Source organism: Callorhinchus milii, unplaced genomic scaffold (assembly GCF_018977255.1).
Source record: "Callorhinchus milii isolate IMCB2004 unplaced genomic scaffold, IMCB_Cmil_1.0 Scaffold10, whole genome shotgun sequence".
NCBI lineage: Eukaryota > Metazoa > Chordata > Chondrichthyes > Chimaeriformes > Callorhinchidae > Callorhinchus > Callorhinchus milii.
Window position 1 is genome coordinate 21,075,796 of NW_024704751.1, and position 14,498 is coordinate 21,090,293.

Here is a 14,498-nt window from a genome sequence, read left to right on the forward strand (position 1 = left end):
TTGCTCAACACTGCAGCAACATAGGAAAACAGGAACAGGAGGAGGCCATTCAGCCCATCAAAGCTGTTCCTACCTCACTGATCACACCTATGGCCACCCCTCCCACTCTGCTTCCCTTTTTGAATATCCCCACAGGAGCTTTAACATCTACCTGAACAACAACAGACAGATCCTCAGTTTAACTCAGCTTCTGAAGGACGGCACCTCCGACAAAAAACCCGACTCCACCGGCTCCCTATCCTTCAGAGGATCCAGTTCAAGATCCTGGTCCTCACCTACAAAGCCCTCCATGGCCTCGCCCCACCCTACCTCTGCGACCTCCTAACCCCCTACCAACCTGCCCGGTCCCTCCGCTCAGCCGGCTCTGGCTGCTCCACGTCCCCCGACCCACCCGCCCCACCATTGCCGGGAGAGCCTTCAGCCACTCTGCTCCCTCTTTCAAGTCATGGGACGTCCTCCCGATGGGAAAGGCGCTATACAAATGTAATCGTGTTGTTGTTGTTGTTGCTCCCCCCAGCTCTGTATTGGAATGACAGCTTAGAATATGAGTCCACTCAAAGTCCCGACATGGGGCTTGAAACCAGAACTTTCTAACTCAGCAGTGGGAGAGCTACCGACTGAGCCTGGCTGACAGTTAAATTTGAGCCTCATTAAAGCCTGGGGTCTGATGTTCAGCCAGTGCTGGTGTCAGTGGGTGGAGGAAGCTGAGGCCAGCCCGAGCCAGGGACAAACTCTGATCCCGATCAGCGCTCAGTTGCTGCTGACGTCAGAGCAGCCACATGCTGAGGCCTGGGCCCCTGACATGCTGCACTCGTCTCTGTTGGATTTGATGCAGACACAAGTTAAGATAAGAACAGATACTTTCTTCTCTCTCCAGGATCTACATTCCGCTGTCTCCAGCCCATGGATTCATTGCTTCCGTTCTTCTTTCTCCGATTTACGCAAAGACCAGAGACTCTTATCAGCTGAGCAGATTATCCCCCAGCACAGGCTGCCGACACCCAGTCTGGGCTCGCACACAAACACTGGCCTCTTGGTGTTGGAGGTGATCAGTGGAGCCGGTGGGGCTATACCCCAGTGTGAGGAACTGGCTCCAGAAGTGATGGGGGGTGATGAGGAGTGATGAGGGGCGATGGGGAAAGATGGGTGCGATGGGGAGAGATGGGGAGAGATGGGGGTGATGGAGAGAATTGGGGAGCAATGAGAGGCAAAGCATCATAGAATCATAGAATCGTACAGCACAAAAAGAGGCTCTTTGAATAGAGCAATGTAATGTCAGTCCCACTCCACAGCCCTTTCCCCATAACCTGCAAACCCGTCCTCCTCAAATACCCATCCACCGCGTTTTTAAAAGTAGTTATCGAATCGGCCTCGACCGCCCTTTCAGGCAATGCGTTCCAGATTCAAACAACTCGCTGCATGAAAACATTTCTTCTCACCTCCCCTCGGCTTCTTTTAGAGACTATTTTAAATCTGTGACCTCGAGTCACCGACACACCCACCAGTGGGAACAGTTTTTCCCTTTCTAACCTACCCTGGTTCACCAGCCATCTCCACTTGCTTAAGGGCCAAGTGCAGTCTGCTGAACGCACTTGGCTTAAATCCAGACTAACGGTCCACCACCACATCTGTCTGGACTTCATCAAGAACTACCGCTCCACTCTCACCTCAGCCAAATCATCCTTCTATTCCAGGTTAATCCTGGAGGCGAAAGGTAATCCCAGGCTCCTGTTCTCCACCACTAACCGGTTCCTCCACCCTCCCCGACACGCCTCGCAGATACTTTACTCTAATTCTCACTGCGAGAAAATGCTGGACTTCCTAAATCGAGGGAATCTGCTCAGCTGCCACTTCCCTCCCAACTTCCACCCCCTCCCTAACCACACCCCACACAATTACCCATCCGACAATTACCCATCCCTCCTTCCACACCTTTGAACCTGTCACCTCCTCCTTTGTTTTCAACACAGTAACCTCCATGAAGCCCACCACCTGCTCCATGGACCCCATCCCCACCCCTCTCCTTAAATCTCAGCTCCACCTCCTTGACCCACTATTCACTGACACTATTAACCTCTCCCTGTCATCTGGCACTGTTCCTTCCCCCCTCAAAACAGCCTCTATCACCCCCACCCTGAAGAAACCTTCCCTCGATCCATCACAGCTCTCAGGCTACCGGCCCATCTCAAACCTCCCCTTCCTATCCAAGGTCTTTGAGAGAGCCGTTGCCTCCCAGCTTCGCTCCTTCCTCTCCTCTCACTCCCTCCATGAACCCCTCCAATCGGGTTTCTGTGCTGCCCACAGCACGGAAACTGCTCTGATCAAGGTCACAAACGACATCCTGACCATGTGTGACCAAGTCTCCCTCTGCCTCCTCATCCTCCTCGATCTCTCCACCGCTTTTGACACTCTGGACCATTCAATCCTCCTCCACTGCCTCTCCTCCCACCTCAACCTTCAAGGTTCTGTCCTTGACTGGTTCAGGTCCTACCTTTCACACCGCGGCAAACAGTTTCTCCTCCAGCCCTCGCACCATCTCCTGCATGTCCCTCAGGGTTCTGTCCTCGGTCCCCTCCTCTTCACCCTCTACATGCTCCCCCTTGGTGACGTCATCCATGGGGTAAATACCCCGTCAGATATGGGGTAAATTTCCACATGTACGCGGATGACACTCAACTTTATCTCTCTGCCTCCACCCTGAACTCCATGACTACTGAGGTCCTGACTGACTGCCTCTCCGACATCAAGTCCTGGACGAGCTCCAACTTTCTCCAACTCAACGTCAGCAAAACCAAGGCCCTCCTGATTGGCTCGCGCCAGCGCCTCTGCACCTCAGGCACTGGCAGCATCAGCCTCCACAGCTGCACACTCACCCTCACTGAGCCAGTCAGGAACCTGGGGGTCTCGTTTGACCCTGAACTGTCCTTTCTCCCCCACATCCGCGCCATTATCAGCACTGCCTACCACCACCTCCGCAACATTGCCAGACTCCGCCACTGCCTCACCCCTCAGGCCCCCAAACCCTCACCCGCGCATTCGTCACCTCAAGGCTCGATTACGGGAACTCCCTCCTCATCGGCCTTCCCAACTCTTCCCTTCACATCCTGTAGATCATCCGAAACTCTGCAGCTCGTGTACTCTCACACACCAGTGACCCCATCACTCCCACCCTCGCCCGACCCCATCACTCCCACCCTCGCCCGACCCCATCACTCCCACCCTCGCCCGACCCATCACTCCCACCCTCGCCCGACTCCACTGGCTCCCCATCCCCCAGAGGATCGAGTTCAACATCCTCATCCTCACCTTTAAGGCCATCCATGGCCTCTCCCCCTCCTACTTCTCTGACCTGCTGACCCTCTACCAAACTGCCCGCTCCCTCCGTTCATCAGGCTCCTGCTGCTCCATGTCTCCCGCCCGACCCGCCCTACCATCGGCGGCCGGGCTTTCAGCTCCATCCCACGGTCCCTTGGCCTCGCTTCCTCCCTTGCCTCCTTCAAGGCCGGTCTCAAGACCCCCCATGCTCAGGCCCCAACATCTGACTGTTCAGCGCTTTGGGACATCCTCCCGACGTGAAAGGCGCTCTATAAATGTAATTTTGTTGTTGTTGTTGTTGTATCAAATCCCCTCATGATTTTGAAGACCTCTATCAGGTCCTCGTAACCTTCTCTGCTCCAATGAGAATAATCCCGGCCTCTCCAGCCTTTCCTCATCATCACGGCCCCTCATTCCTGGTACCATCCTCGTAAATCTCCTCTGCACCCTTTCCAATACCGTAACATCCTTCGTATAGTGCGGTGCCCAGAACTGGACGCAGTATTCTAACTGAGGCCTAACCAGTGTTTATATGGGTTAATCATGACCTCCTGACTCTTGTACTCGATGCCCCTATAAAGCCCAGTATCCCCTCATTCTTTCTACCAAAATGCAATATTTATTTATTTATTTGTTTGTTTGTTTGTTTATTTGTTTGTCTGTTGGTTTGATTGTTTATTTATCAAAGGAAATAAAATTTTAAAAAGATTGATGGTGAACAATGCAGTTTCAGCTGTGTTTTGAGTGTGCGTCTCCGACACACACTGTGGGGTCCCCCAAACCTTGACTCTTGGACTTGAGGTGCAGATCAGCCATGATCTTATAGAATAGCAGAACAAGCTCAAGGGGCTGTATGCCCTTCTCCTGCTCCTACATTCCTATAACCTGCATCCAATACACTCCTGAATTAGATAAGCAGAGAACATTTCTTCAGGGAGAGAGTGCGCATTCCATTGAAAACACAGGAATGTCCATGGGATGCCTGGAACTCTCAGTCTGGTTTGGATACTCTTTAACACGGTGATGGGATTCCACATGTATCAGAAACCCGGCTGACCAAAAAAAACAATTTGACTGTCAAATGTTTAAAAAAAACTTTGAGACTTTTTGATACTAATAAAATAAATCAATTAAAATAAATTATGTTGAGAGTTACTTTCAGGTCCTGAGCAGTTGGCTTTGCTTTCCTAAGGGAAAGAGAGGGAAGGATCCTTTTCAGATGAACCAATTGGTTACCAATCGCTCCTTATAGCATCTGAAATGCTGTGTGGAGTTTCTCCCATAGATCACTGAGTTTATTCAGTGTATTGGTGGTCTCTAAAGACTGGGAGAGACACCTTCCCCCACCTTACCTCCCACCTCCTCAGTCCCTTGGCTCTCCAGCCCACTGACAAGCCCACGCATCAGCCAATTTGCGCACATCAATGAGGGGGATAATCAATATAATTGGAGGAATTGATGAGGATATGAAAGATAGCGGCTTGAAGGGGCGTGGGGATAGGGCAGGGGGATTGAATGGACGGCTTGCTTTGAGAGCCAGTGCAGACAAGATGGACTGAATGTAGGCCCACACCGCAAAGTTCATTTGAACAGGAGGCGAGACTTCCAACAATGCAATATATTCCCATCAGCACACAGGAGTGTTAGCCTGGGCAATGTCACTCCTAACATGGGGTTTAAACCCACAACTTCTGACTCGAAGGTGAGAGTGTTACTAACCAAGCCAGTATGTGAGAGAGCCAGTCAGAAGCAGTCACCTCCTCCTGAACCTTTCCTTGCCTTCGGCAATCTGATATTATTGTTGGATTATAGTGATTCTCACTGGGTCGTGAGTCTCCGAGCAGTTCCCACAACCTCACCAAAGTTATCTCCAATTTTCTGGTTATTTTTAAACGCTGAAGCATTTGGCTATTTTTGTGCTTTTGAGAGTTCTGTGTTATTCTAAGCTCCTGCCTGCTCTAGACATGGACAAAACATGTAGCCACTTCAATCACATCACCACAAAATGTCATTCTTTATTTGGAATCAATTTATACGCAGCTCAAATAAATCCAGAGAAAGTCGTGCTTGAGGCAAGACCTTGTCAGACTGTGGAGCTTAAAGGTCTCAAATTCCACCATGTTATTCCACGACACAATTTTTCCTTAAAATTCAAGATGGCAAAAAATTGTGGAAAGATCTTAAAACCCAGTCTTGATTTGGAATCTGGTTTTTTTTTCGAGAAAGAAAGCAGCTTCCAGGTTATTATTATTAGTAATAAGAATAATCCTTGCATTTCATTTAGAACCATTTATGTCAGGAGGAAGTCTCAAAACACCATGGGATGCCCTCCCAACACGAAAGACGCTAAATTGTTGTTGTTATTTACAGGATATTACTGTAAGGTGTCATAGGTGTGTATTTTGTAGGAAATGTGTCAGCCAATCTAACCCCAGCAATTGACAGGAGTTATTGTAAAGTATAGTGACTGTATGTATTTGTTAAGCCGAACCACAAATTACTTTCCCAATCACTACCACTGCCCATTCAGACAATCCAAGTCTGACTCTGAGCAGATCTTGATGTTAATCATATGTCCCACATTATTACTGCATTTCCAGACTTCCAGGATTTTCATAGGATCATAGAATTATACAGCACAGAAGGAGGCCATTAGCCCCATGTCCATGCTGGCTCTCAGAAAACACCTATACAAATCAAAAACCACTACCCCGCGCTCTCCCCATAGCTCTGCAAACTTGTCCTCCCCAAATAATTATCTACTTCTCTCTTAAAAGTTGTTATCGAATAGGCTTCCACCAGCCTTTCAGGCAATGCATTCCAGATCCCAACAACTCGCTGTGTGAAAACATTTCCCCTCCCCTCTCCTCTTTCTTTTAACAGCTATTTTAAACCGGGGTCCTCAGGTTACCGACCCACCCGCCAGTGGGAATAGTTTCTCCTTGTTCACCCTATCAAATCCCCTCATAATGTTTAAAACTTCTATTAAGTCTCCTCTTAACCTTCTCTGCTCCAAGGACAATAATCCTCACTTCTCTACCTCTCCTGATAACTGAAGCCCCTCATTCCTGGTACCATCCTGGTCAATCTCCTTTGCATCCTCTCCAATGCCTTGACATCCTTCCTAAAGTGTGGGGCCCAGAACTGAACCCAGTCTCGAGCTGAGGCCTAACCAGTGTTTTATATAAAGGTTCATCATAACTTCCTGACTTGTGTACTCTGTGCCCCTATATATAAAGCCCAGTATCCCGGATACTTTTTTAACAGCTTTATCTCCCTGTCCTGCCACCTGCAAAGATTTCCTTATATGACCCCAGGTCTCTCTGTCCCTTCACCCCCTTTAAGATTGTCCCATCAGCTTATATTGCCTCTCCTCATTCTTCCTCACAAAATGCAACACTTTGCATTTCTCCACATTAAACTTCATCTGCCACGTGTCTGCCCACGTTACCAGTCTGTCTATGTCCATTTGCAGTCTGTTACTATCCTCCTCACTGATTACTATTTTTCCAGCTTAGTATCATCTGCAAACTTGGAAATTGTGCTCCTGATACCCAAGTCCAGGTCATTTATATAGATCACAAACAGCAGTGATCCCAATACCGATCCCTGGGGGACACCACTGCACACTTTCGCATTGGTATTAAAGGAACAGTGGCAGCATGGTTACAGAACTGGACATCAGTCAGAAAAACAATCGTTCACCACCACCCTTTGCTTCTGTCTCCCAGACAGTTCTCTATCCGCTGCCGCTGTTCCTTTAATACCGGGGGCTTCTATTTACTTACAAGTGTCTTATGCGGCACTTTATCAAACACCTTTTGAAAATCCATATAAATTGCATCAACTGCACTACCTTCATCCACCCTCTCCATTACCTCATCAAAAAACTCTATCAGGTTTGTTATGATTTGCCTTTGATAAATCTGTGTTGGCTGTTCTTTATTAACCCATATTTTTCTAATTGAAAAATTATTTTGTCCTGGATTATTGTCTCTAGAAGTTTCCCACTACTGGCATTACACTGACTGGCCTGTAGTTCCTGGGTTTAACCTTCTGCCTCTTTTTATACAGGGAAATAACATTTACAACCCTCCAGTCCTCTGGCACCACTCCAGTGTCCAAGGAGGATTGAAAGATTGTGGCCAGAGCCTCTGCTATTTCCACCCTTACTTCCCTCAGTAACCTTGGATGCATCCCGTCCGGACCGGGTGACTTATCTACCTTGAGCACCAACAACCTTTTTTAGTACCTCCTCATCTTATCTTATCCAATTTCTCTAACCTCTCCTCCGATACTGTGGCATTGGCTGTATCTTCTTTTGTGAAGACAGATGCAAAGTATTCATTTAGTACATCAGTCATGCCCTCTGCCTCCACAAGAAGATATCCTCTTTGGTCCCTAATTGGACCCTCCAACCTTTGACTAACCTTTTATTCTTTATATGCTTATAAAATACCTTAGGGTTCCCTTTTATGTTACCCGCTAATCTTTTCTCATATGATGTCTTTACCCCACTTATTTCCTTTTTCAGTTCTCTGTACTTTCTATATTCTATTTGATTATCTTCTGTATTCTGGACCTGACATTTATTTTAATTCCAATTTCCTTATTTCATCCAGAGAGGTTTGGGTGCCCTACCTTTCCTCTTTGTGGGAATGTATTTGTTCTGTCCCGAAACTATCTCCTCCTTGAAGGCTTCCCATTGCTCGTTAGCTGTTTTACCTGTCAATCTTTCTTTCCAGTCCACCATTAGGACCCTTTTTAATTCATTGAAATTTGCCCTCTTCCTGTTGAGTATCTTCACCTTTGATTGTTCTTTGTCCCTTTCCATAAGTACTCTAAACCTAATGAAGTTGTGATCACTGATGTCCAGTTGCTCTCCTACTGAAACCTGCTCCACTTGCCCCACTTCATTCCCCAGAACTAGATCCAGCACTGCTTCCTTCCTCGTTGGGCTGGAAACAGTCTGATCAAGAAAGTTATCCTGCACACACTTCAGGAATCCTTCCCCCTCCTTGCCCTTTACACTGTTATTTTGCCAGTCTATGTGAGGATAATTGAAGTCCCCCATTATCACTATTGGTTTTGCATCTTTCGTCTATCTCCTTCCCACTATTTGATGGTGTATAGTGTACACATTTTCTGGCACATTCCCATGTTTTATTCCCTCCTCCAGCTCTCCGCAGCACAGGAAGTAAAACTTCCAGGATTTTTTACGCTACCAGAAAGGTTCAGCTCTGAAAGGGAAAAATAAAGCAGTTACTTTGTGCTGGGTGTGACTTTCCCTCCCCTGCCCGTGCTGTGCCGTCCACAGGGCTGTGTGAGGGAGTGAGGTGTTACTGTTTTTTGGAGATTGGTGATGCAGAATCAGGAGCCTGGATCTGAGGCACTTACAGTAAAATCAGTATGTGCTGTGATTTTGTGTGAATCATCAGGCCTGTTAATGGATTGATTTCGTTTGTGCTTTATTGGAAACATGAGCGTGGGGCTTCTGCTGCCAGAAGAAAAATGTTAGTTGGACCAGTTGCTTGGCACGGGAGTGACGTCAAGAGGAGGTCTCCCTTTAAATAACAAACTCTGGGAAAAGTTTCTCAGTGAAGCCTTGCGAACTCGAAACCTGCGGTGTCGGATTACAGCTCTCTCTGGCTTTGAACCACTTTCTGGTAAGTTACTAAACTCTCCTCTGTTCAGTGATGCGGTGTGGTGGGGCTGCCAAGCAATCAGCTCCCCGTTACAATCCGAATGAGGATGTTTGGAGACAAAGGGAGCAAGCAGGTCCCTGCCATTAATCCACAATTCCTCGTCATTCACTCTCACAACCAGGTTTACACTTTTCAAACAGCAGAGAGAGAATATTTACACCATGTGAAAACTTTACATAGAATTATTGACCGTTGATTTAGGAATAGTATGGGACTGTAAGGAATATTATTTATTTTTTTATTATTTATTTATATTATTTCCTCTTAGACCGTACCTTCGGTCACCCTCCTACACCCACCATCCCTGCCCTCCATATAATTTGTTCTTGTTTTATTGACATTCTTCCTTTGTTCATTTTACCGCAGTGCCTTTTTATTGTGGAATAAGATTTCAATAAGTTGTGGAGGATTCAAGTTGTTTGTCGGATGTTAGTACTTTTGCTTTGACAGAGGCTACAGGATGGGGAGAAATACAATCTTGAATCTCTCCCAGCAATAAAGCAGTTGTTCCCTTGCTCTCCACTGTACATTGTAACAGAGATTGGGAATCACAAGGTCCCTACAGAGGGGTGGGTCTCTGTTTCTGCCCACACCGCCCCCCACCCCAACAGAACAAACATTTTGAGCTTTAACTGTGTCCTATTGAGCACAGGCTCAAACCACAGGGACCCACCCTCTAGTTGGCACCCGTTGGCAATCTCTGTCTCTCGCATAAACAAGCCACAGGTTGGCTGTTTGGGAAACAGAGACTCGAACTAGTGTGGTAGGAGGCCCTCTTCTAAGACTGAGTCTGAAGCTTATTTTTAGCTGGAATGTGTCAGACTGGCTCAGTTTGTAGCACTCTCACGTCTGGGTCAGAAGATTGTGTAACCTAGAACTCATGCAGTCTATGCTGACGCTCCAATGCAGTGTTGGGAGGAGCACTGTGCTGTTGGAGATGTCGTACTTCGCATGAGGGGTTAAACTGAGGTTTAGTTTAAACTGATATTAAACCAGTCTGTCTGTTCAGGTGGATGTTAAAGATTCCATTACACTATTTGAAAAAAGGAGAGCGTTTCTCCCAGTTTCCAGGCCGACAATCCCCCAATAAAATTGATTATTCACTTCATGGCTATTTGTGGGATTTGGCTGTATACAAATTGGCTGTTGTGTTTACCTACAAAATGCAGTCATTACACTACAACAACAACAACAACAACAAGATTCCATTTATAGAGCGCTTTTCACGTCGGGGGGACGTCCCAAGGCGCTGGACTATACAGTATATCTTGTGAAGTACTTTGAGACATCCTCCTGTAATGAAAAGCGCTGTATCAAATATAAGGATTATAGGAATGGAGTGATCTTTGTTCTAATCAAACTCGTCTCCATGGTCTCTGTGATGTTTTATGCCTGATATGTGGAAGTTGATTTCCCCTTTGATGGGAATTAAATTTCCCCCTTTTTCTTTACTAACATTTGTAGAATCTAATCAGGTGAAAAGTGCACCAGTCTCTCACTCCCCAAATGATCCCCAGCAATTGCTCTCCGGTGAATCAGGGGAGAGAAAGGTTCAGGGAAAAGATCTGGAGAAATGTCAGGTGGAGTGTCTGAGGAATCAAGTCCACTGCACAAAAAGACTAGCACAATCTACATGTCAACAGACATAGCTGATCATCCCACGAATGTGAATGAATTGCCAGCGGATCAGATTAGGCTGCTGTTGGAGTCTGTTTAAACGCTGCTCTGGATGAAGGACACTATATCAATACAAGTTGTTGTTGGCCAAGTGCTTTAATTGAGTCAAAGTAGGAGAAGTGTGGGGATTGGGTGAGGCTTTGTGTGTTGACAGCTTTAACATTTTCTATAAAATAATCTGAAGGGAACGGCCAATTACCTTGTGTGATGCCGGCTTTAACACAGCCTCTGCCTTACTGCTCTATCTCTGCCTTCAGTCCATTAGCATCCCGAGCGGAGTCTGCAACACATGACGTAAATCAATACTTGTTAGACAACAATCGGACCAGGAAACTCAGGGCAAACCCTGACAGTGACAGTGTTGCGGGATGACAGGCAATGTAGGAAGAGAAAATGGGTGAAAATGTGAGGCTTTTAGTGCAGATTCTGTAACTAACAAATGTGTTCTAAGGGACTGAGTGCATATTCTGTTCCATTAAGGGGAATTTCCATGTGTAAGTGGAATGTATGGAACTCCCAGTTTGGCTTGGATACTCTTTAACATGATGATGGGTTTCCACGTGAGTCAGACTGACCCAAAAAATCACATGCATTTCCTTCCATTGGCATTGTGGAGAAGGAGAGTCGTGAGCTGTGTGATATTATAATAATAATAATCCTTGCATTTGATATGCGCCTTACCATATTTTTGAGTTGTCTCAAAGCGCTTCATAATATACTTACTGTAAAGTGAATTGACTGTATATTTTGTGGGCAATACGTGGCAGCTAACTCACACAGCAGTGTGTCACAAACAGTCGCGGATTCAGTGACCAAATTATTATTTTTTAATTACTTTTTTAAGTGATTATAACCCTCAGGAAAGCGATCCGCCAGTGCACTATCAACCGCGTTCCTACTTACTACTGGTAAACAGAGGCGTGTGGAGTAAGGAAACTTGCCCAACGTTTCACGCTGCTCGGGAATCTAACCCGGATCCTCTCGTTTGTGAGGTGAGCGCTCTAACCACTGAGCTACAGTGACCACTCTGTCTTGTATTGGCAGGGCAGCCATGGGAGACTGGAGCTTCCTGGAAAAACTCCTGGATGAAGTACAGGAACACTCAACCACCGTGGGCAAAATCTGGCTGACGGTGCTGTTCATCTTCCGCATCCTGATCCTGGGCACGGCGGCTGAGTATGTGTGGGGGGACGAGCAGTCAGACTTCATCTGCAACACGGCACAGCCGGGCTGTGAGAACGTCTGCTACGACAAGTCCTTCCCCATCTCTCACATCAGGTTCTGGGTCCTGCAGATACTCTTCGTGTCCACCCCAACCCTCGTCTACCTGGGCCACGTTTTGCACATCAGCAGGAAGGAAGCCAAGCTCAGACTGAGGGAGGAGATCCTGAAATCTCATCAAACCAAAGACAGCCAGGACAAGCTGGACCTGGAACAGATTGAAAGGAAGAAGCAAAAGTACAGCATCGATGAAACAGGAAAGGTCCACATTAAGGGGGCGCTGATGTGGACCTACACCCTGAGTATCATCTTCAGAATGTTTTTTGAGGTCAGCTTCTTGCTGGGACAGTGGTACTTGTACGGCTTTACAATGTCGCCGAGCTACACCTGCCAGCGATCTCCGTGCCCGCACAAGGTGGAGTGCTACCTGTCGCGCCCCACCGAGAAGACCATCTTCATTCTCTTCATGCTCGCCGTAGCCCTGATCTCACTCATGCTCAACCTCCTGGAGATGCTGCACCTGGTCGGCAAGTGTCTGATGAGGAGCATCCAGCAACGGCCCAACAAGCAGTTGCAGGAGAAGATGTACAGCCCCCCCGAGAGCCCATTCAATGGCAATGTCTCCGTGCCCATCAATTACATGTACCCCTCGGTGGAGGGAAGGCACCCTTCGTGCCAGGGATACAAGACATCCACCGAACAGAACTGGACAAACTTCACCACCGAGCAGAGACTGGCTGAGCAGAAGCTGGGCAGCCCCCCGAGCCCCCCGAGCCCCCAACTGCAGACATTTTCCTTCCTGGACTCGGGCATGGAAAAGGCAGAACCCGACCCCCCCCACAGCCACCGGGAGCTGAGCCGCGCCAGCAGCCTGAGCAGCAGCAGGAGACGGCAGGGGGACATCACAGTCTGAGCTGTGCGACAGCGAACGGACAGCGGCTCCGGGCTGTGGCGGGCAGACAGTGCGGGGGGTGTTCCCGGGGGGGTGGGGACAGAGACCAGACAGGCAAAAGGCCCCTCTCTACCCGAGGCTGGTGATCTGGTGATGTTTGCTCCTGTGAGTGGCTTTCGCAGCCCTGAGGGGACGTTTCTCAAACTCATCCTGACATCCACATCCTGGAGGTGACATTCCACTGCGGTTTGACACGATGCTGAACCTTGAACCCTGGGCTCTGCAACAAAACCGCTTCACTAAAAACTGGATAAAAACTTCCCTTGTTTCCCGGGGGGAATATCCAACTCAGTCAAACCATGGAACAGATCCCATCAATTACTTACAGACTTTATTTAATTTATCTTTCCAACCAATAACCATTCCCATAGTACAATGTCGCATTGATAAACAGTGAAACATAGAAACAGGAGGAGGCCATTCAGCCCCTCGAGCCTGTTCTGCCATTCTACAAGATCATGGCTGATCAGTACCTCCAGTCCAATTACCTGCCCTTGCCCCGTATCCCTTAATACCCTGACCTAATTAGGTCAGAAGCAATCTACAGAAAAGGCTTGTCTCAGTATTAATATTTTATTTATTGTTCACTCACTCGTTTTAAATCCCTCCCTCACCGAGCCCCCTCCACACTCACACTCCCCGTGTCCCATTTCCTGATTCCTCCCAGGCCATTTCCAATGTAAAAAGGCGCCACAATCCCACATGTTCCCTGCACACATCGGCCTGCCATCTGTCCTGACCAACAATTCCCCAGAACAGTCACTCACTTCATGGCTGTTTGTGGGACATTGATGTGAGCAAATTGTCTGCCACATTCACCTACAAGCACATAGTCATTACACTTTACAGTACAAATCCTGTGAAGCTCCTTGAGATGTCTTCACGTGACAAGATGTGGTGAGTATATAACTGAAATCAAGAGCCGCTTTGATCACATCTGAGCAATTTAATGATTGCTCACGAATAGAATAGTCACCAGCAGATAAAAGTACATTGACTTTGGTACGACTATTTATTGGCAATGGTATTGAGAGCGTATCAGTGTTAGCACCGGCCTGACAGTGGGGAACACTTTGTGATGTGAATAATTTTTCAACCAAACTAAAATCTGCTGCTATGTTTGTAAAATGCCCAATTCCTCTTTGGGTTTCTCTGTGTAACCTCCCCATTGTCTGTGCAGCACAGCTTCAGCACACGACTCCCTATCTCTCTTCAACCTGCTCTCTCCCTACACCACTACCCACTGCCTCCGCTCGACTAGCTCCAGCCTTCGTGTCACCCGGACCCTCTACCCTAACATCAGCGGCCGTGCTTTCAGCCGCTACACCCCGAAGCTGTGGAACTCTCTTCCTCAATCCTTTCGCCTTGCCCCCTCCCCATTTTCAGATCGTGCTTGAAGACCTTCCTCTTTAACCATGCCTACGGTCACCCCTACCTCCTCCTGGCTCGACTGTTATAAGCTGTTAAGCACTCCGAGACCCCATCCGGCGTGAAGGACGCTATATAAATGCAAGTTTTGTTATTGTCGCTTCAATCAGAGGATAAGAGAGGTAGAGAATGAGAGGAGCCACAATCTAGCCGGGAGCCGTGTGAAGCATAAGCCTCCAGCGCTTTGTTGTGATTCGATT

At 47.7% G+C, this 14,498-nt stretch overlaps 1 protein-coding gene across 2 annotated transcripts; it reads left to right on the forward strand.

The window, feature by feature from the left end:
• Positions 1-8,802: 8,802 nt before the first annotated feature.
• On the forward strand, positions 8,803-13,287 carry LOC103187074 (gap junction alpha-4 protein). 2 transcript variants are annotated; one of them, XM_007906418.2, is made up of 2 exons: positions 8,803-8,981; positions 11,742-13,287. In XM_007906418.2, exon 2 carries the CDS (start codon positions 11,749-11,751, stop codon positions 12,829-12,831), a length of 1,083 nt encoding a protein of 360 aa, XP_007904609.1. In that variant the 5' UTR covers positions 8,803-8,981; positions 11,742-11,748; the 3' UTR covers positions 12,832-13,287. The 2 variants fall into 2 exon arrangements, with proteins under 2 accessions (XP_007904609.1, XP_007904608.1); XM_007906417.2 differs by lacking the exon at positions 8,803-8,981 and adding an exon at positions 11,067-11,102.
• Positions 13,288-14,498: the final 1,211 nt, after the last annotated feature.